General features: G+C 41.0%; 1 protein-coding gene and 1 long non-coding RNA gene across 3 annotated transcripts in view; one reads left to right on the forward strand and one right to left on the reverse strand.

Annotated features, from left to right (window-relative positions):
• Positions 1 to 19,345, forward strand: part of neurl1aa (neuralized E3 ubiquitin protein ligase 1Aa) — a 38,004-nt gene extending 18,659 nt beyond the window's left edge. Inside the window, exons 4-6 of the mRNA XM_026304387.1 lie at positions 8,778 to 9,503; positions 16,969 to 17,118; positions 17,594 to 19,345. Of these exons, the coding sequence (XP_026160172.1) occupies positions 8,778 to 9,503; positions 16,969 to 17,118; positions 17,594 to 17,835 (1,118 nt within the window). The 3' untranslated portion in view covers positions 17,836 to 19,345. The remainder of the gene's footprint in view (positions 1 to 8,777; positions 9,504 to 16,968; positions 17,119 to 17,593) is intronic.
• LOC113128809 (uncharacterized) lies at positions 17,664 to 22,394 on the reverse strand. Of its 2 annotated transcripts, none has more exons than XR_003295542.2 (3): positions 22,221 to 22,394; positions 21,796 to 21,945; positions 17,664 to 17,786 (listed from the first exon to the last, which is right to left on the reverse strand). It is a non-coding gene; the product is annotated as an uncharacterized LOC113128809 (long non-coding RNA). The 2 variants fall into 2 exon arrangements; XR_003295541.1 differs by having other exon boundaries at positions 17,708 to 17,786; positions 21,785 to 21,945.
• Between the last annotated feature and the right edge of the window lie 351 nt (positions 22,395 to 22,745).

Below are 22,745 nucleotides of genomic sequence, written 5' to 3' on the forward strand. Positions count from 1 at the left end.
ATGGTTATTAATACAGTGCTTGATAATAACATTGCCTAAGGCAGGGGTCTCAAACTCCAGTCCCAGAGGGCCACTGTCCTGCTTGTTTTCCAACTATCCTTGCCCTACACACAGCTGATTACCTGTATCAGGTGTGTTAAGCCAATCAGAAGCTGCAAGGGAAGGGATAGATTACAGTTCTGACTAGTCATAAGTACATCACAGATATCTTAAATGTGAATTCTGTTGACATATTTGATGTTAAAATGGCTTGCCATTTGAACAGGCAGGTGATGAACCTTGGGCTTCTGCTTAGCAGTATGTTTCCGTCAGACCAATTCTGACGGAATTGGTCTGATTCTCCAGGCTGTTCGGGAGCTGCCTTCGTAGAGCTAACAGGCCCTGAGCTCAGTGACCCTATACTTGATAATGGGGCTTAGCTAGCTGGCTTTTGTTCAAAGGTGCAGAGGCGCACTTCCAATTCAGTGATCCTTACCTCCAAAGCTACCATAACCTTACCCTTATTACAGGTCTCCTTATGACTAAAGGAAGCAGAGAAATAACTAAACATGTGGCACACTGAGCAGGAGAGAGAGAGAACAAGGGAGAGAGGCCACGCTATCACCTAGCTGAGCTAACTGGTAGCCTAGCGAGTCAGAAGTAACAAGTCTGGAAAGAACGATACTTGACTAGTGCAGGAGTGTGTAACAATTGAGGAATTGTATAGAAAAGCACAGGACAACACGCTAGCTACAGGAACTGAATATGCTTACCCCGGAAACAGTTTCAAGAGGAAATTGAAGCATTTCAGTGAGAGCAAAACAATGTCCAAAGGTTTGATGGATGAATCGTAGCAAGCCCAGCTCTTTGTTGGCATCATTTGAAAGATGTGTCAGAAGAGCTAGCTTATCTCGGACATCGTGGCAGCTCACAAAGCAGTATAATTTTGTTGGAATCATTCGCAATATTTCCATGTTGTTGAGGCTAGAATTAAGGATGCCAGCTCAGACAGAAATGACATCCCTCACAATGGTCACATGCAGCGTTCTAGCTGGTTTGATCGAATAGAAGCTATGACACCTGGATGTGCCCAGATGTTTAGGGATTGTTTATACAGCATGATTTTTGTAGTGTCAGTGCTACATATGTAACAAATAATGAGTAAGTCTCTCTCAGTTTCGCAAAGGATGAGTAATTATACACTATATAGTGGCCATCTAACAAGTTCTATTACAACATTCCCTTTAAAAGCCTCAATCAGAACCAGCTGTAAAGCATTAGAGTATGAGCCCATTTTTAATCCAAATTTGGATTAGACAGTTGGTCTGGTGTAAGCTCACATAAAAACACAGTGATAGCTTGACAGACATGACGTGTAATATTGTCAATATGACAACCTTTTTTTTTTCTTTACAGTGATCTTCAAATTAATTAATGTTGCAAAATTCACATTTAATCTCTCTGCTTGCAAAGTTTCTGTGTGGCATTTAACCTGTGTGGCCACACATACTAAAAGTGTTACAGAAATATTTCAGGTGTGACCTATTGTTGTTTTACAGTAAATGTGACCGAGCTCGTTGCTTATCCAGATATCCATACCAAAAAGTTGAATTTCTATCAGATGAACATAAAGAGGTGCAAGACTGAAAGGGGCTTATGATGAAAAGTGGGATGAGAAACAAGTGAAGCATGTGAGTGATGAGAATAAACAGAAGTGGATTAACATAACTTTCACGGGTGAAATTATTTTGTTTGTTTTTCTCTTTCTCATATCTGTTGAAAATGTGTTATTTTGCCCATGGCTACACAGGATTAATTAACATGAAAACTTCTTGCATACATGGGAATGACAAATGGAAGTTACCAATTGATGAGATAGGACAATTTTTAAACTCAGCTCTAATTATCAAAGTCCAAAAGTGTTCTGAGAAACACTTACACTTTTTGACTGTGACTGGATTCTAAAAATTCCACCTTATTTTTTTTTCTCTGGCCTTATACAAATAATATTTAAAAAACTAAAAGCCTCAGAAGTTCTAAAATACTTTTTGTTTTTGCACTCATGGTCGCTGAGTGTACTTTGGCTCTCTCTATCCTATGTTCTGGCTCTACTGCTAGGGTGCACCAGCACAAAGTCATCTGGAAGACCAGAAATCTATTTAGCTGCATTTGTTATGTTATCCAGTTCAGACACAGACAGAGCAGGGTTCCCATACTTGAGGGAGAAGCAGACTGCTTTCAGTGAAATGATGATTTGATTATTGCAACCACTTGACTGGCACTGGTGTTTGACTTGGCAGGATTCAGTCTCCCAGTTAATAACAGCACTTACAAATCCTGATGCTTCACACACACCCTCCAACAAAAATACACAAAGCAGAAAAGACAGTGTAAATCTGACTTTTTTGTTCTCACTCAGGAAATGTAGTGGTTTTTGTGTTGTAAAGACCTCTGGACATCAAGCCCAGGAAATTTAGCAATGTTGTGTTCCTTGGCTTGAGTGTGTTTTATAAAATTTATGATGATTGTTGATTAGAGAACTCAAAAGACTAAGATGAATAAACTGCATTTGCATGATCTGGCATTTAGAATCAGTGTTAAATTACTGTACCTTGGCTGGACACTAGTGTACACTCATTTCTCCTTCAAAGACAAAGATTAGTAGACATTAGTAAAATAATTCCTTTTTGAACTTTATTAGCAGTGAGAAATTCAAGAGATAACTCTTAATGGGGGTAAACTAAAGGTAACTATTTAAGATTTATGTCGAGTTTCCTGTTTTTGTTCAATTTTGTGTGTCTGTCCTGTGCACAAATGAAGTGACTAGACCACTAGAATTAATACCCCTATTTTAATGATGGTAACATCTGTAACATTGTATATTGTACATACTGAGTGAGGCGTTTGATGCTGGTTAAGTAGTGTACACTGGGTTTATCAAAGCTTTTTTGCTGAAAATATCTGGCTGCTGCCATTGGAATTTAGACTACCCATGAGAGTGATCCAAAACTGTAAAGCTGTGTTTTGTTCAGTCAAAACACTAAACTGAAAGATGCTAAAATGCTTCATAGAGGTGAAGGGAACAACGAAGTCAAGTGATAGTTCTCTGTGTGTTTGTCACTACAAGCAACTAATTTCACATTGCACATAGTGATGTGACGCAGAGTTAATATATGATCCAAAATCTGAGTTAGAGATGGACCAGTGTTATCTAAATATGAATTATAGCAAAGGGGTATTAATCTTCTCCCAGTAATAAATAATTGGCCTACTACCAGCCTTCCTCCATGTGTGAGCAGAGGAATAAAACATAGGGGGTTTAATATAAGAACCTTATGACGGAGGTTATTAATGCTGAGGTCCTGGCATGCTGATTGGCAGTGAATTCTGCCGATGACCTAAGGGACAGGGCTTTTGTGACTTACTAGACGATTTGCCTGGCTCTTTGTTGTGGCCATGTGTCGCCCTGAGAGCCTTGCTCTTTGCAAATGCCCGTGTCAATAGCTGCCCGGCCTGATCAGGGACTGGGGAATGGACCAATGCCAGGGAATAAAAAACATCCCAAGCATGTAGCACAAAGACCCCTCTGACTCTGTCGTCTCTTTGTGAGTTGTTTTATATCACTCTCTCACTCTCTTGGCTGGTCAGTCTGCATTTCTTAATCCCTAGCTATACACCATCTCTTTCTCCCTCAAAAACCCTGTGTTGTCTCCCCGACTCTGTGCTTTATCGGTTCATAGCAAAATCTCTCTGGATATCCAGCTCTGCCTTCTTCCTTCCTTGCTGATCCAAGCTGAACTCTTCCCTTTACATCTACTCTCCTCTTCTCTTTTCTCCTCACCTGTCCCTTTCAAATCTCTCTAAGATCTCTCTTTCCATTTTCTATTACTCATTTCAAGCTCTCTTTTTACCTTTCCTGACATCACTTGAAACCTGCCTGAGAGTATGGCTAAAGATAAGCCCTGTGAGATAGATTGTGTGTGAGAGAGAGTAAATCCCCCACCTCCACCCCCTTCTCCAACACTGGCTCAAACCCCTGGCACGTTCCGTCTGCTCAGGCTAGCAAAGCCACTAAGCCAGCTTCTCCCTTGACTAACCCCCACCCCCCACACCCCCACACCCCCATTGCACTGCATTAGCTAACCTGCTTTGTGGCTATTCCCTAATCAAAAACATTTACAGTGTGAGCCAAAGCCTGTGCAGGCCAAAACAGACACTGCCATTCTCCCTCCCATTACCCCTCACCCTTGTCAGTGTATTTGCACTGGATTAGCCCAACAGGTGCTTATTTATTCTAATAAAAAAAAAAAAAAACACCCAGAGGAACAGAAAAAAGGCAAGCCAAATGAGTTTCTGTTTTTAAAATGTCCAATTTAAAGAGCTCCCTCATGCAAATAAATTAATGGTTCAACCCAACAGGTGCTACATTTGATTTGAAATTCAGTCAAAAAAGAAGAATTAGGTGATGAATCCACATCTTCCCCCACCCCTCACAGTGTCAGTAGCTGTATTCTCCATGGTCCCATTACAATGTCAGACACACACATGCTGTGAGAGCACACAGATGCTGTTTAATGCTGCACTTCAAAGTACAAAAATTCTGGCATCGTCCAATGGGAGAGAGCATCTGGGAGTTGTGGATTTGAAAGGAACCAATAGGACAAAGGGATTGTATCAGCTAAAAACGCAGGTGCACCACGATTAGCAGGCAGCAGCTGGTGAGGTCACAAACGGACACAAGCACACACACACACACACACACATTGAACACACATATACACACACAAGCTTTTTCAAATGCACAGTAAATATTCCACAGTCCCTTCATTCCTCTTTCTCTCCTCCAAGCTAACAACGGGCATTAGGAGCACACACAGTACAGTGTTGCATCCATCTCACCAGTCTTTGATGAATAAAGACGCAAAAAGAAGAATACATGGCACACAAGCCAATAAGGGTTTGAAATGACTACTCTTTGAAAAGTGAGAGAGGAAAAGGAAGAGGGAGAGGATATGAAAAGGAACATAACCCCTTAGGGAAGATTTTTGAAAATAGCTGATGAAAGACTATATTTTTTAGAGGAATCAATTTACCGTGTGTATGCGTTCACACATTCTGCTTTTCAGTTAGAGTCAGAGTGACAGAGAGAGAGAGAGAGCAAGATTACTTGCAGCGCCTTGGAAGCCTCCGCTGACTCCTTTCAACATAAATCCAGCACTGTCACAGCGGCCATCCCTCCCTTCCCAAGTTTACCTTTCCTCTCTGTTCTCTCTCCATCCACTGTTATCCCCTGAAGACATATCATCATCCTCTCCACAGCTCTAGTCCTCCTGTACGTCCCAGATGTCTTGCATCTAGCAACAAGGTCTGTCCTCAAGTAATCCAGTTTAGGACAGAGAGATGGGCAGCAGAGTAATGGACAGCTTTGGAAGACACAAAGACAATTTTATTTGGTGATGTCATCCAAATCTCTTATTAAGTTGGAGCTGCTGACAGCATCACAATCGGTTTGTGGTTATTGAGTAGTTACAGTGCCTGCTTGTCACTCTTTCCTAATCATCAAAGGACAAAGTTTGAGACTTGAGCCACATTAAGATTTCGCTGCCTCATTAAAGGGGTCCCTTCAACCATTTGCTGAAAGGAGGAAAGTCAGGAACTGGACTACATGGCAGATTGAGTTGTTCAATTACAACTTAACAGCCATTTATTTTGAGGGTCTGTTCATTTCCACACTATGTTCTGGCAAGAGGTTTTCATGGAGGGCGAAAGTCGATCAGGGGGAATTGATAGCAGAGGCAATAGTAGATGAAATCTGAGCTGGCATGCTAGTGATCTTCAGCTAGCCTCAGGGACGTTAACAGCTGCACCATTCTGAGCAGAGAGGTGTTTAATGGTTGATTAGCAGTCTCTAAAAGCTGCCTTGTGCACCAAAGGCACTGTCCTCTCCATTTTATGCCTCTCTGAAAAATCATTTAGAACAATTACAGGGCCTTAGTTCCATTACACATTAATCACAAAGTGTCATACTCAGGGTTACCAGCCAACATTAACTGACGGCTGACATATCTTTGAGGAAACAGTGTTACCGTCTATGCTTGGCAGTGCAGTAGAGCTCATCAGACAGCATTTCAGTGATGACGCAGAAAATCAGACATGTCAGTCTCGGCGCATCAAACTCCCTCCTTTATCTCCTTTTCAGTTTAACATACTGGCTGTGTGATACTTGATGTCAGTCAATGTCTTTGTAGATGATTGAGGTATAATTTTAGGTTAACTTCATAGAGGTAGATTTAGTAAAGATCTGAAATTATTTATCCAGTGACAGGGTAAATCCGAATTCCATTAATCCACGTTTCTCTTATTTGTGACTTTTCCTTGCATCTTATTCCTGCTCACATAAGATTGGAGGAAAAGAAGCAATGACAGAGAAGCCAGGGAATATGTTTTAAGAGATATAAGACGGGGTGGCACTAGCAAGAAAGTTCCTGGTCTGAAACCCGGCAGGGGCCTTTCTGTGTGCATGTTCTCCCCATGCCTGCATGTGTCCTCCCACAGTCCAAAAACATGTATGTCAGGTTGATTGGTGATTCTGAATTGCCCAAGATAAGATTTTCCTCTGATCCTAAAATGCAGCATCTAATCACAAACTGATTTCTGATAAAGAGGTGTGTCAATCTCTAACAGACCTCCACAAAGGATGTACTTGTGTATCCTTGGTTATATCTCATCCAGAAGGTACCCTTGCTCCTCAGAGCAGAAATAAGAGTTTTGGAACGTCCTTCATTATGGCAAAACAGAACGATGTCCGAGTCAAGCAAGGACATGGGACAAATAAGGGAACTGAGATTCAGCAATAGTGTTTAACTGTAGGCCTGGGTAACTCAGCTTAATACTTTTTTTTTTACAATTTTCCACAGCTTTCTTAATTTATATCATGATAATCAGTTTTAATTATGTTAATTGTAAAATTAGATTTTTCTACTTAAAATGACCCAAAATCCAAAAATGAACTGATTTAAGATGAGGATTGTGTTATCAGGTTTTCAAAAAAATGGAGTCATATGTTCTGCTCTATGACAACACTGTTGGTTGTGGTTACAGATATAGCACAGCTCATTACTGACCAAAATAAAGGAAATAATATTGAAACTTTCAACTAGAGGCTGGGAAAATACAACCTTTTCGGTGTGTATGATACCCTTTAAGCTCCATAATTACATCGTTGTTGTAGTTGATTCTTCTCCAGCAAGCTTGTAGCTTTTTTCTTTTTAATCAAAGAATCTGACATTTACTTGCACAGCTGCTCATTTTTGATTTTACTTCATTTCTTTTTTATGTCTATCCAAGCCGCTGAGGGGCCTCAGTTAGCTGCTTAGCTATTATTGTCCGTGTTGAAAATGCATACACTCTTTTGCCTTCACAAATCTATAGCGAATCCTGGCCTAGAATATTGGGTCAGATTTGTAGTCTCATTTATCTGAAGAAATTTAACCTGTTTTGAAGTCTTATTTATTGAGGAAGTCAAAATTATACTGAGAAAGAAAACATATTTCAGTCTGCAAAGTGTCTCTTTTCATTAGGGCTGTCACAAATCTGTCTGCATTTGGCTTGTGTCCCTTTCAGCTGTGAGAGGGCATCATAAGAGGCTTGGCTGCTCTGTTTTCACTGCCATAGTTTGCAGTTAGCAACAAGCAGCCTGTCCCACGGCCCTAGTAATTGAGGCTAAGAGGTTTATCTGGAGTTGGGCTCTCTGGTCCTGGTCAGATAGAGGGGCCCTGAAGCTGATCAAGTACTGGAGAGACTCTCCAGAGACAGTCAGTCAATGGCTGGTTGCTTTCTTTCATCCTCCATCCTTCCTTTTTTGTGTCTCTGCTGCACTCCTCTAAATCTTACTTTAATCGCGGAGGGTCTCCAAGTGTCTTTTAGTCCTCCTGTGTGAGGAGAGGAGGTCACCAACCCTTTCTGTTCCATCTCTTGTTCCCTCTCCCTCTCAGTCCAGCAAATGCACATGTACATACATCACACACAAACCCAAACAGCCCACTCACTCAACTCAGAGATGCAGGGGTCCCTTTTGGGACACCAAGCTAATTTTACCCCTGCCACCAGGCCAGGATGGGGGAAGTGGGAGAGTGAGGAAGGGCACATTTAGTGGTGTTATTTTGAGCAGTGGTGTGGAGGCGTAGGATGAAACCGTGAGCAACCTGGGGGCAGCTTATCAGAGGTGGAGCCATTTTTGTGTATTTATGTACATGTGACAGCTATTCCTGCTATTAAAGACGTGTATGCATAGATATTAATGTCTCTTTGTAGAGTGATACTGTACTATGGATTGCAAGGAATGAAAGCAACGGCACACACACACACACACACACAAGCATTTGACTACACATATATTTAATTTTTTTCATGAAAGTAATTTGATCTATCGTGACTGACAGCATATAGCATTTTCTTCCTGTTATATTAGATGATTCAGCCCTCTGAAGACATAGTAGCAATCAACTAGTATTTTTATCTGTAATCACACTTTCTGACACTCCCATGTGCTACAGCACTGAGTAATTGGAATTGTCCTACATTACATACCACTTGTGCAGCAAAAGTTAAATAATAGCTGCAGATTCAGCCCTTCTTAGAACTGTATGCTTACAACTGGGATTCTGCTGACTGCAAACTTCCCAGCCATCGGCCTCAGGGACACTGCTAATTGAGGAAAAAAACACAGTAAGACCATTATTAACCACTGTTCTCTCTCTGTCTCTATTGTATTTCTTCTTCTCTCCCTTCTTTTTCAGACAGCGAGATTGTTCCACCCGACTGCCTGCGGCCACGCTCCTTCACCACAGTGCGCTCCTCATCTCTGCGGCGTGAAGCAGATGACACCCGCCTGTCCGTCAGTCTGTGTGACCTCAACCTGCAGCAGGAAAATAGAGGGCCCACCCACAGCCACTCCCACCGCCACACTCTCCACCTGGCCTCAGCCTCCTCCTCCACCTGCCCCATTCCCCAGAACTCCCTCAACTCCCAGCAGTCTTCTCTCCTGCCATCTGCCCTGGAGAGTGACCTCCACTTCCATCAACTGCGAGGCGCCCACATTAAGACGCTGGACGAGCAGACAGTGGCAAGGTCTGAACATGCACGTGAAGAGCGCACGCTGGTCTTCACTAACCGGCCCCTGCGAACTGGAGAGACTGTCTTCATCAAAGTTGCCAAATCTAGCCCAGCACGCTCCGGGTCCTTGTCTTATGGTGTGACATCCTGTGACCCAGCAGTTCTGCGTCCCAGCGACTTACCCTACAACCCAGAGGCTCTGGTGGACAGGAAGGAGTTTTGGGCAGTGTGTCGGGTGCCCACACCTCTCCAAAGCGGAGACATTCTGGGCTTCTTGGTCAACCAGGAAGGGGAGATCATCCTCAGCCACAATGGCACTAATGTGGGCATGCAGGTGTGTGTAGACAACTCCCGTCCACTCTGGATGTTCTTTGGTCTGCATGGGGCCGTGACTCAGCTGAGAATTCTTGGTAAGTTCACACTGCATGTTGTCACATTAATTAATAGTGGCTAAAGGGTGGGTAAATAAGTTTTACTCCAATTCCACAGGATGAGAGGCAGATTCAAAAAAAGAATGATGAAAATCAACTACTGAATTTAGTGTGTAACTTGATCACAAATAAAACAACTTTACTTTAAACAATTGATGTTACTGTTTATTGTATTGTTATGTGTGTGCTTCAGAAAATTATTCCAGGACAATATATTATTATAAACCTACAAATATCACTCTAAGGCTTGGCCTTAAAAATCCATTATCAGCCTGCCTTTCCATTACAGTACTTGTACTTTCAAAGCCCAGGCCAAGATAACCCTGATGACTTCATCACCAGTTATTTTTCTCAGACTTTAAAAAGGTCAAAAGTCACAGAAGACATTATTCAGCTGTTTTCACAGTCTAATTGGTATTCCTTCTGATGAATAAAACTATTTTCATGTGTAAAATTGCTGCTGTGCACCTTTAAACTTTAAAGTTGTTCTGGGGCTGTGTTTGGAACAACAAAAGCGCTACATCAAAATACGCAGCCTGCTAGTTTATTTCACAGCAGAGTGGTCTTACAAAAAAAAAAAACGACACATATCACAAAACCAATCAGTTGAACTTAGTTTTGGTATACCGTTATTTTGCAATTGTCAAGATAGGGATTAAAATGATAGTCAGTAAAGTGTCCCCAGCTTGTATGATTCAAGGCAGCATAAGATACTCAACAGACGTCCACAGGAATATGATGGACATAAAAAGCACCATGAGCATGTTACTTTGCAATTGTGGCATAGCTTACTGAAACTTGAATTCCGACTTCATGAACATTAGCTGTTCTATGTGGAGTTCTGTGACCACATGGTTTATCTTGTGAATAGTCCCAATTGAAAGAGTGATTTATGTGAAAATGATTCATCCTCTTAAGCTCAATGATGTGTCCCAGGTCAGGAACCTACACATCAGGATATCGATCTTCATTTGTCTGGGCACAGCACTGGTGAGAGCTCTGACCTCATTTCACTCACTCCCTGGGGTAGAAATCTATTTGTTCTGAGCACTGAATGCTCTGACAGTATGACAGTTTAGGTAAACCACTTTAGAAATTACAGCTACGGTCATGACCAGCAGCAAAGGATCAAGAATTAGGAATAGCACTTTACTTTGTTTGTCACAGTATTTACAACAGATGCCTTGAGCCAGGAAGCATCTATACACATCATAGGATTAACGGGAAAATGAGATGCTCTGTCACGACCTGGTAAGATGAAAAACAGGAAGCAAGCAAGCAGAGATTGGAGAGAGGCAGTGGGAGGGATGGCTATGTCCTGCACACAGCAGGGAGGGCATGATGTCTCAGTGGGGTGGACATTTTGCCTGCCATTGGGATGCCAGGACACCTGAGGTTTGTTTACCCTTTTCTAAATGCTGATAATGACAGTGGAAGTAAAAAGGTGTGCGGCAGTTCTGGCCTGACACTTTATTTCACTCTGCCAAGCATATTGCTTTCACAAGTGGTGCTCTGAATTATATTTGTTCCTACATTTGCAAGACAAAGCTGAAATAATCTGAACATATTTGAAAACAGGCATGTGCATCTTAAAAATTGTCTTTTTTTAAAAATATTATCATGCATTCAGGCTATTGTAGCAAAGGGCTCACAGTAAAAAAGCAACATCTTTGTCAGCTGTATAATGCGGAATGGCGTGTGCAGCAATAAAAGCTGTCTTCTATTAGCGCAGCAGTTAAGAGGCAAAACAGCTGAAATAGCACTGGCCTTTCAAAGGTCTCCCAAGTGTTTGTCTGTGGAGGAAGAGACATCTATAAATACATCCTGCTTTCCTTCAGTGACAGCAATGGAAAGGGAAGCAGAGGTTAAAAGAGGTTGGAGGGGATCAACCTTGGTTTTAACTTGATATCCATGAAAGTCATTGAATAGTGTTGAAAAATGTTACTCCAGCTTTAAACTTCTCTCTCAAGTAGTAACCTCTTTCCACAGTAAACTATGGGCTCACCATGTTCACTATGGACTAATGTCGTTCTATGACCCACCTATCGACTGACAACACAGTAGCCATGACTGTTATGCCAATTCAAATAAGAGTGAATTATTAGCTCTGATGTCGATGATCAGTTTAGAAAATGATAGAAACTGAGCTCTCATAGACCCTAATATCCTCTTTACTTCCCCAGTGCACGAGTCTTGAGTGCACAGTACAGCAGATCCTGTGTTGTCACACAAAGATCCCCTACTATATGTTTTGTCTTAGTAACTTGGCAGCATAACACACCACCTGGTTTCTCGTGTGCATTTCTAACAATTATTTACTGAAACCAGAGAGCCTTGGCAGCCCAAGACAACAGGAATAGCAGAACAATGAGACAGGCCCGAATCCACATCTCCTTATCAGAGCAGATCTTGGAATTGCCACCGAGGTGTGACTCATCTTTACATTCGAGCTGCTTTAAATTAGGAAGCATCTCATATCTCACTTTTGCAACTCTTGATCTATTGCTTTGTGTTGACTGATAAGTAATTTAGCTTTCAGTGAAGCTAAATTGAAGCCATGCCTTCTACTTGGAGTGATGGGATGTTAAACTTTCAAGCAGGCGCCTGCTCTTCAGGATGGCAAGATAAAACAGTCATCACAGAGGCCTCTCACTTCAAGTACTAAACTAATGGACCTTCCTAATAGGAACAAGCTCGTTCAAATACATTAGAATAGCTCAGAGAACTCAAGAGTGCTTAGACAAGGTAATGACAGCGTGGATGAAATCGATACTGCATCAGTTCCATTTGTTATAATGCCTGTGAAAGTAACATTTATTTTATGATGTTAAATTATTTACATTTTTAAAGCTATTTATCACGCAAACCACAATCCATGTCTCACTTTGACAATATGGATATATTCCATACCATGCTTAGTGATAAAAACCGCCCTGTAGAATTTAGTTTTGTACAAATAAACAATGTTATGCTTACACTCAAAATCCATTGTGTGTACCCTTGTGGCCCAACAAACACGATGAATGCCTTTCCATCCTAATGGAGCCCAGTTTTCCACTGATTTAATTTATGGGTTGTTTACCTCCATGTTTTTGTCAGTAGTCTTCTTCATTGCCTTTGCTGGCAAATTGCTTTGCTTCTTTGGGCGTTACTGCTGCTAACTCTTTAGCAGTGGAATAGCATAAAGCTGGCATCAGAAATGTTTGCACATATGTATCCTTGTGCATGGCCCGCATATTTTTTTGGCTATGCACTATATTTTCGCCTAAATCAAAAAGAGTTAGCTTGTCAAGCAGTTACAGGGCAGTGTGTGTGTGTGTGTGTGTGTGTGTGTGTGTATGCTTGGATGTAAGACCTAGCAATATATACATGCAATCGCAATATTTTTCTTTCTGTTGTCCAAATATCTCTTAAGAGTGTGAATACATCAAAAAAGCTGCAAAGAGAGCAGCTGACAGTTGAACTTTCAGAGAGAGATATTGAGGGGACTTGTGCCTCATAGCATGGAAATAGGACACCCATCCAGTGACCCACTTCGCATGTATTATAGATTCCATTAAAATGTCAGTGTGCTCATGCTCAAGTGCTCAAGCGTCTCGCCACCCACATCCTCATACAGTACACTAGACTGTAGCTGCCACGCGCCTCCCTCCTCATCTCCTCATCCTCTATCATCTCAGCAGGTCCTCTCTGCTTTATTTTGTTTTCCCCATCATTGTGGTCATTTTGGTACTCATCATCTTTTTGGTTTCCCTCTCCCTAGTTGTCCTACTGCTACCTACTGCATACACTCAAACAAGTTGACTAGTCATCTATAGCTCTGTGCACTGTTGTAACAATTTCCTATTCTCAGTGCATGCTCTGCTTAACTTCCTCTGAGTCTGTGTGTCAATGGGTAGTTTTGGGGGGAACATGAAGTAAGAGGTTCTTACGGAAAACAAAACACTGTAGTGTAGTGTAGGAAAAAATGTTCTAGTTAATGCAGTAAAACCATTTAAAAATACTAAATAAATATTGTTTTTGTTTGTGTCGTTTACTGCCCTGTCATAGACTGATCTTCAGAAGTGTCTTCTTAGGTTACTAAATATAAATGAAATTATAATATAGTAATAATATGGATTTAATTATGTAATGGCTGGTGAGACTAATGATTAATTTGTTGCATAATGGCTAAGTCATTGGGTTTGGATTTATTTTCCAATTCCGGATAAGGTGAAAGAATAGACAGTCTGTCTTCCATGCTCCACCTTTGGATTTAGTTAATATTCAGTATGAAAGTCAGAATTGTTAAAAATGTATTAAAAAAAAAAAAAAAAAACTGAAATCTCTCATTTACAAAAGTATTTAGACCTACTGCACTGACACTCCAACCTGAACTCTCTGTAGACCTCATTGTGAAATATAAGAACTTTGGAACCACTATAGCTATCCCTTGAGTCAGCTGTCCAGTCGAGCTGAGTAACCAGACAAGAAGTACCCAACCGATGTAACAGCTTCAGAAGCCCTCTGCAGAAATGAGGAAACTCCTGGACTCCATTTCAGCTGACAGTTCACCTTTCAGCACCACAGTGACCCAAAGACAACACTGGAATATCTTTAGGACAGGTCTCTGACTGCCACTGAATAATTCACCCAAAACCCAGACTTAAAGCCCACAGAACACCTTTGCAGAGACTTGTGGATGGCAGTTCACAGGCACTTCCGATCCATACTGACAGATATGTAGAGGGATATGTAGAGGGATGTGTAAAGCCAAAAAGTTTTAAAACATGTTTTTACTTTGTCATTATTGGTTATTGAATGCAGACAAATGTAGGACAAAATGGAAAATGTTTTATCCATTTAAAATTAAATTTACAACAGAAATTGTGAAAAAAGTGAAGGGTCTGAATAATTTCTGATACCACTGTATGCCTAGTATTCATGCATTCATACATACATATTGAAGCACATACTCCCCATAATACTCTTCATATAAATAACTAGTATGTACGACTATGTGCTCCCTCCAAAACAGCTCTTTTGTCTTTTAAGATAATACAGTAGCTCTATTGCAACATTTAATGCAGTGGGACAAGCCATGACCTTAAAGCAGTACCTGCTGAGCCGATTTTCCTCATCTGATCTAAGCACACAAAAACATGGAGCTTAAGTGCACATTTGTCCTGATAGGCCCCAGAACAAGAGATTCTCAGCGATAAAATGAAGGGCCACCCATTTAGAAACTGAGTGTGTTTGAATAGAGCTTTTCACCAAGGAGCTGTTAGTGTAAACGATGTGGAGGAGTCATTTACCTCTTTTCCTTTTTTGTCCTTTAGATTGCTTTTTGGATTCTATTGTAAACAGTGATTCAAATTTGTGAAGGCTGTCATGGGTGATCCATATACGCCACCGTCCACATTCACATCCCCAGCTGTTCTCCTTGTCACATACTCTGCATACCTCTCATGGTTCTCTCCATAGACGTACTGGGTATGTGCTAAAGACAGATGGATGACTGGATGGATGTAAGTAGATAGAAGTGGAGATGTGGCCACAGAGTCGCAGCCTGGCTCTCACAGCTGTTCACAGAGGTCGGTTTAATCTAGTGGTGAACAGGCGGAATCAGGGCTGGGCACCACAGAACATCCCTCAGCTGCCCTGGAGGTGCCCTCCTGCAAGGGGGATTATCAAGTCAAGAAATAATATTTAGGAAAAAACAGGAGAAGTGATCAAATCAGACTGGTGTAAACTGAGAAAATAGATACTTCAGTTCACTGCAGTTTGAAGTTGTTTCTGTTAGTAATGACATTAACTCCCTTATGTTCACTGGTTATGTATTGTTATAGATTGCAGAAACAATTCTCACACAGACAATGGGTTGACCATCCCACACCGTATTACTGCCTGGGTAAGGATAATGGGACCTCCTAAGTATAATGGGTCCCCCTGACAAAAATGTATTCCCTGACCCAAATGACCTGTTATATCAGGTTACACACTCGTGCAAGTCATACACACTTCTAGGCGCCAAGGGCTTTGGCAGCACCAGGGCAACCATTGGTATGTACACAAAAGAAATTCTTCTCCCCGCCACACCCCCACCACCCACATCACGAAATGCCACATCAAACAGCTCCTGACATAGAGCCAAGAGCAGTGATGACAGGATGACACATTACTACTGACAAAAACACTGCTGCAGTTTGGTTTGTGATCTGGCACTTATGGGACACTTTCCCTAAATCACAATGGCCCATTATAGGCTTGTGTGTTGGCCCTGGGCATCACTTGGATTGGTCAGAGTGCTGGTGCAGATGGCAACAGAGAGATGTCTCCTGGCAGACTCTGAGACATTTGTTAGTGTGGCGCTGTCATCATGATGTTACCGGTCACTGATGAGGGCAGCTCTGCCACACCAGATGACTCTGGTTTCTCTGTTTCTTTTCTCCTGTCAGCTGTCCAGGAGAACAGACGCACCATGAAATGTTCTTCAGTAAGATTCTCCACAGTGGAGTGATGCTTTCAGAAAAAAGCCGGTCCTGAAATAGGATTGTTAAATATGTAATGTGCACACAGCAGCTGATATCTGATGCAGTTGTTAGTGTGCTATTTTTTGACAGCAAGCTTCGGGGGAGGTAATTAAAGTAATCTGCATTTACGTTGAGAAGCAGCAAAGCATTTAATGGGAATTCTTTGTGGATGAGTACATGCTTGCTCAGCAAGACAGCTAATTTGCATCTTAATATTGGGGGGGGGGGCATCTCTGTGCTACTTGTGATGGTAAACTATTATTTTTTCTGTTTTATTTTTTGAAAAACTACATACACCGTGTCTGTGCTGATACTGCGTTTTGGATAAAATGGATTTTTTTTTTTGTTCAATAGCTGCTAACTTGGTCTGTGTGCTGTTTGGTACCATACAGTGGTCAGTGGTTTGTCAGAGCTGGAAACAAGGTTAATAAGAGCAGAGTTTGTGGAACATTTAACCAATACAATGAGCCAGAGGTTAAAGAGCTAAAGTAAACCTGGCTGAGAATTCTGTTAACACATTTAATGTTACATATTAAAGTTATTAAAGTTCTTCATTCAATTCAGTGGTGACATTGAACACTGATTAGTGCACATTTGAGGTCATGTGACTATAAATTAAATTCCTGGGGGGAAAAAACTAATCCTGCCCTAGTTCAGTGTCTGTACTATTGTCAAGAAACGAAGAAATGAAAGTAAATGGCTTAAGCATTAAAGGTCTTTTTTTTTTCTCCTTTATCATTTGCTACTCTCTCCTTTTGCAGGATGGTGCTAGATGTTAGCCTGGTCTGTCTATTCGGAATAAAGATGACAGTATGAGTCTCCAGTAACATTATTGAGACAAAATCCAGTATTTTGGAAATGGACTAATGAAATTCTTTCACTTCTTACTGACATAAACATCTAATCTCCTGTTCTTATCTGCTCAAATATAGGTTCCACTCACCTCGGCGATCCACAGGCCATGTCGAACCCCAGCTCGCCGTCCTCCTCTCCGCACACCCCCAGCGCCCTGGGCAGTGGCAGCTCTGACCCGGTCCTGAACGGAGGCCTCTGCTCTGCAGCTCACTGCAGCTCAGCTGGGGGTAGGTACACTGTGATAGGGAGCTACTGCTTACAGAAGCAGAGACTCAATCACCCCTCAGGGGACTGAATAGAAGCCATTATGGCATAGTGAGCAGATGTCACTGCACTGTAGTTAGGAACAATGGCCGGCACTTCATGGTCCCACCGCTGCTGCAGCTGGATATAGGATAATGTTTGGTGCATTCTGTTGTTACACAGCCCTGCTATGTAAATCAAACTGATGCAATGTGTCTCTTCTTTGAGATAGTATAAGGAATAAACCTGATGCTACATATGGTTGTTTTTTAGTTTGATAATCAGACTTGATTTGTTCAGTTGCTTGTCATTACCCTGGAAGTCGATTAGTTGTTTGCAGGGGCCAGGTACCTTACTTATAATAAGGAAAAATAAGTAACATAATATGATGGTAAGTTTATTTGTGACTACTTCCTTTTCCCTATACTTTTATCACAGTTTATTTCAATTTCACCACAGGAACAACCCCAAATTCACCAGTAAACCTCCCCAAATCACCTACATTTCCTTCAGGCCGGAGGCCGTGGTCCGATGAGTGCTCTATCTGCTATGAGAATATGGTGGACACAGTCATCTACGCCTGTGGACACATGTGTCTGTGCTACACCTGTGGCCTCAAGCTCAAGAAGATGACCAATGCCTGCTGTCCAATCTGCAGAAGACAAATCAAAGATATTATCAAGACCTACCGCAGTACATAGGGGGAGGATGGCAAACAGCAAAATCCCAGAGTCAAGGAAAGAAATGTCTATGTTCAGGGAATATCAACTCTGGTATTTTGATTTTGTATTTTCATACAATTAGTGGTTGGTTCACTTCATGACTCTTTGCAAAGCTGGTACCGTTTCATTGGGAAGGTCTCTTTCATTTTAGAGTTCCTGCCACAGCCTGTGCGGAGGCGACAGTTAAGCGGGAATGGGTTCCTTTAAGAACTTCATTCTTGCCAGAAGTGTTTGCTTTCCCCTGGGAGCCTGGAATATGCTGAAGGAGAAAAGAGAAACTGAACCTGTTGTTTTATTTGTTGAGCCATGTTTTAGGAATTAGAAACCACCCATTTGCACTGCAGCAAATGAATCACTTTGGTACTGAATGTCTCAATAATAGCGCTTTTAGAAGATGACCGCTGCTCAACTGTGCTGGCAGCCTGATGCCTATTTCTGACTTTAGCAGTGGATAACACCTGCAGCAGGTAATCATCTCAGTAGGTCACAACTTATGTCTGTGTGTTACTGAGCATTGGAAATTAGAAGTCAGTATGGCATCGTATTGATGATGAAGTGGTTTCTGTAATCATTGTGGTGACTGTAAGTGATGTGTTTAGAGATGCAAGGCAGTGCTGAGTATATTAGCTAGGATTGTAACACCTCTTGTATAATCTGATGTACCTTTATGGTAGTTCTATTGCAAATGTCAGTGGTAGCTATATTATTGTGCTAGCTAGCTGCTTGCTCTGCAGTGTGGTATGTTGCACTGAAATCAACATTGTCCTCTCAGTAATGCCCCAATACTGACAGAGCGGACAAAGACATTCGTCAGTTCAAACTACCTACAAACCCTGGATCAGACAGACTCAGCAGCTCAGAATTACTGAAAGGAAACAGCAAGTGGGGGAAAAAGTAATTTGGATTCTCCTCAGGACAACATTTTTTTAAGAAGATATGGATATTTTCCCAAACACCATCTTTAAAACCATGCCTAATAACACACTGTGAGCTCTCATGACGAATTGACAGATGCTCAAAAATAACTCCCGTAACAGCACAGAAAGTCAAGGGATTGTTGCCATGGCATCAGAAGCCACCACAACACAGCCTCCTGCCTTAACGCACAGAAGGTTCATTTATTTCCATCCGGATGCATCGCATTCTGTGTTTTCTGACATTTTCCAAAACTCCTGACAAATTACCAAATAGTGCTGATATATGGCAAACTGTCACAAAATTCAAAGGTGAAAAGCACACAAATTCAAAGCTATTTTTGTAAAATAAACCCATGATGTTTCCTGTATTTAACTATTAAATTGTATATTAATCTTTGTGACAGGATTTTCACCAGCAGCAAAGATCCTTTTACAGAAACCAGTTCAGGGCCTGGGGTAGAAAAAGCTCATATTTTGAATATTTGTATCAAACTTAAATTCCCCACTGATGTCACCTGTAAATACTACAGCTCAGCAGTAAGCCATAGGTTATTATAGGACATCACACGAAGCTGAGAGGCTGTTTTTTTTTTTGTTTGTTTTTTTTTTTTTTTAATGACATTTTGTAGATTATCAACAAACGGGGCTCAGACCTATGCTGCTATGGTATTTGCCAGCTCTCCTTTCTGGGCCGATACTGACTGATGTTTCACACATCCTTCTTCCCACTTTACACTTTGATTTCGCTACTGCTTGAAGTGTTAATTCACATTTGAATGTTAACTTATGTATTTAGAGAGGTAGATGATTTTATTAGTGTGCTTGAATTGAAAAAAAAAAACAAACAAAAAAACTAAGAAATAAGTTTTGTCTTTGTTGTTTTTCCTGCTTGGATTTCTAATCAGAATTCTAAGATATGTTTTTTTTCTCCTGTTTATTCTGAACCATGAGAATCTAAATCTGTTCTTGTTTTCTAATAGTGAGAATATAGAGGGTTTCTTGTACCTTGTGGCAATAAGATATTGCAGTACACAATCAAAACCTCATTGCTTTGGGGTGCAAGATATAAACTCTTGGTTTTATTACAATCCCTGAATTTCAGGTGTTCTTTTTTTGTAATTTATCTTGTGTGTGTAAGCCCGTCTTAGGCAGCCTGACTCCGCACTTCTCTATTTATAACGCTTATCATTATATTATAGTCTGAAAGCCATCACTGAATGGTAATGATAAATGTCACTTTATAAAGCTACTGATTGTAATCTTGTAAATGCCTAGGCCAGTGTTGCTCTCTGAGATTCAACCATGGCATGTTTTTATTTTGTGCAGACACTCTGACCAAATCGAAAAATCATTGATTTTTTTTTTTTTTATGTTCTCTTGCTTTTAAATGTAGTGTATAAAAGTAATTACCTTGAGAAAGCCCTGTATTATTTTGTGTTTTTCTTTACATCCATCAACTTGTAAACATCAGTTGATAAACACAAACCACATACTGACCTAAAAACACTTGAAGGATTTCATGTGCATCTTGTTTTAAACAAACCTAATCAAAGGTCAATCTGCCATTTAGATTTTTTGTTATTTTACTTTTTCATTTACAGGCTCCTTGAATGTTACTGATCCCCATATTATTTATTTGTCCATCCCTGACTATGGACTAATTCCTCAAAACCTGCTTTTCTTGCATGCTTCCTTTCTTCTACATTGCCACTGGACCAACACAGCTCCTCTGTGTCTGGCCAGTGATACCACAGCACATTTCGAGATTCTTTCTGTAGATCTTAGTGCTTTTGTCATGCATGAGTTATCTGTTCACCCAGTGTGAACCTTAGGACCAAGCATCTGAGTGGAACGCTGTTAGTCAATGTATAAACTGGGAGCAGTGGCTAAGAAATGCTACACAGCTCTGTGTTTGGACATTGTGACAGAGTGGCTGAGGTACTTGGCAAATCTGTATTTCCTTTTTCATTTGAAGCAGCAAGTGTTTGTTTGTGAGCTCTGTTCAGTGTGAGTCGGATGACTGTGGATAATAAACTTTCCAGATATGTTTGAGCAAAAATTGTTTGTTTCATACTAGAAATAAGATTTACACAGACACAAAAGAATTTTTTCCTTTAAGGGAATGAGAATACAGTACTAATGAAAAACACATTTTGTGGAATAAGAGACAACATTTAAAGGCTGCGTAAAGCTGCAGAATCGATGTTATATCTTATTTCTTAATCAGGTAGATTTGAAAATACCGAGCATTCAACAGTGCCAACATGCTAACAGACCATCACTACAGAAGTACAGTATTTTCTAGTGAAATGTATTAGCAAACAGTTTCAACAGACCACAATATGCTGACTAGTATGTTTGCACTACTTGCACTACACTATTTTCCTCTTTACTAGTATGTTATTAGACTTAAATGAAGTATTTAGTAGCATTCATGTGCACATGATGTCTTTGGCACCTTGAGAGGCAAAGAAATTGAAATGTGAGTTCATCTATAACACAGATGGTCCTAGCCATGCCCTTTGAGGGACAGCTGAAACACAGCGCTAAGTCCTGTTACATGACGTGCCATGGCCTCTGCCCCTGTCACAGCTGCCAGGGGACTTCGCAGTGACAGGTAAGGGATTAGCAGATCAGTGGAAATACTGCACCCTACTTTAAAACCCAAGGTGTAGCTGGGTTCCTGCTTAAACGACTCCACTATATATTCATGAAGCACCTCATCCACGTGTGCCTTCAGCAGCAGCAGTCTTGATGGTACTGTCCATCTGTGTCTGCATCTGACTGGATGCATTTCCATATAAAAGGACTGCCTGGCCTTTATGAAAAAAATAAGTAATAATCTCATGAAAAGAACAATTCAGACAAGTGTAATCGAGTCCTTCATTGTTCAACCGAGCATTCATACCAGTCACAGATCATCATCTTTCAGCGTTAACACCGGACTGATCAAAATAGAATTTTATTTCAACACTCAGTGTCAACGTACATATATTGAGTTGGTAATGTACCTTATAGTCACCTCTTTATATGGAGATTCATATGAAAACGTCTGCACTCTCTGACTGGATACTGATTCAACAGAGACATCTAGTGGAGCTGTACTGTTATGATATCCAGCAGTGCATTCTACAATTATTTCAGGTCCAGGCTTATGAAGACCTGTTTGACACTAAAAGAAAAACAGAGAAAAACTGAATGTGTCAGTGTAAGCATCAGCAGTGGGAAGTTTTAATAATGTTTATTTATTTTAAATAATGTTTATTTTAACATTACACCCTCAGAAAAGCATCAACGAAACCTCCTTATAAACCCTATATTCCTTTAAGAGGCAAAGATCTGCGGTGCTACTTTAATTCTGAGGTGTGAGCATAAATTTCATGTAACACAAGTGATAAATGTCTCGCTACAGGTTTGGATAGAGCGGAGCAAAAATGTTTGTCCCACCTATTCAATGGGGAACCGGGGGGCTCTGAGAGCTCGTTCGTCTTCATCCGCTTTTCTCCCACAACACGAAGTTCTCTGGCCGTAACCATCCGCATTGTGCTGCTCCTCCACATCCGAACTCACTTAATCTAGCCCGCACAATAAGGTGAATTAAGATAAATGTCTCAATCTGTAATACTTACTGCCACGCGCTCTCTGGTTTTATCGCACGCAGGAAGTTGCTGTTTATCTGAGGTGGCACATGAGGCTGTGGGTGTGTGTGTGTGCGAGAGACAAAATGAAAAGGAGCCGGTATAAAACAACAAAGATAATACATTTATTAATGTTTATCTTTTGGGCAATGCGCGATACAATGTAAACATGTACAAGATACAAAAAAAGAAGAAGAAAGAAACAAGACTTGTCAAAATGAAAGGGTAGATAAGAAAATGTCCTGTTTTCAGAAGGAATGCACATGTGCAGAGCGCCCTGCACCAGAGTCCCGGGGGAGGGGGAGGGGGATGTCCGAACAGACGCGTGTGCGGC

Source organism: Mastacembelus armatus, chromosome 1 (assembly GCF_900324485.2).
Source record: "Mastacembelus armatus chromosome 1, fMasArm1.2, whole genome shotgun sequence".
Lineage (NCBI taxonomy): Eukaryota > Metazoa > Chordata > Actinopteri > Synbranchiformes > Mastacembelidae > Mastacembelus > Mastacembelus armatus.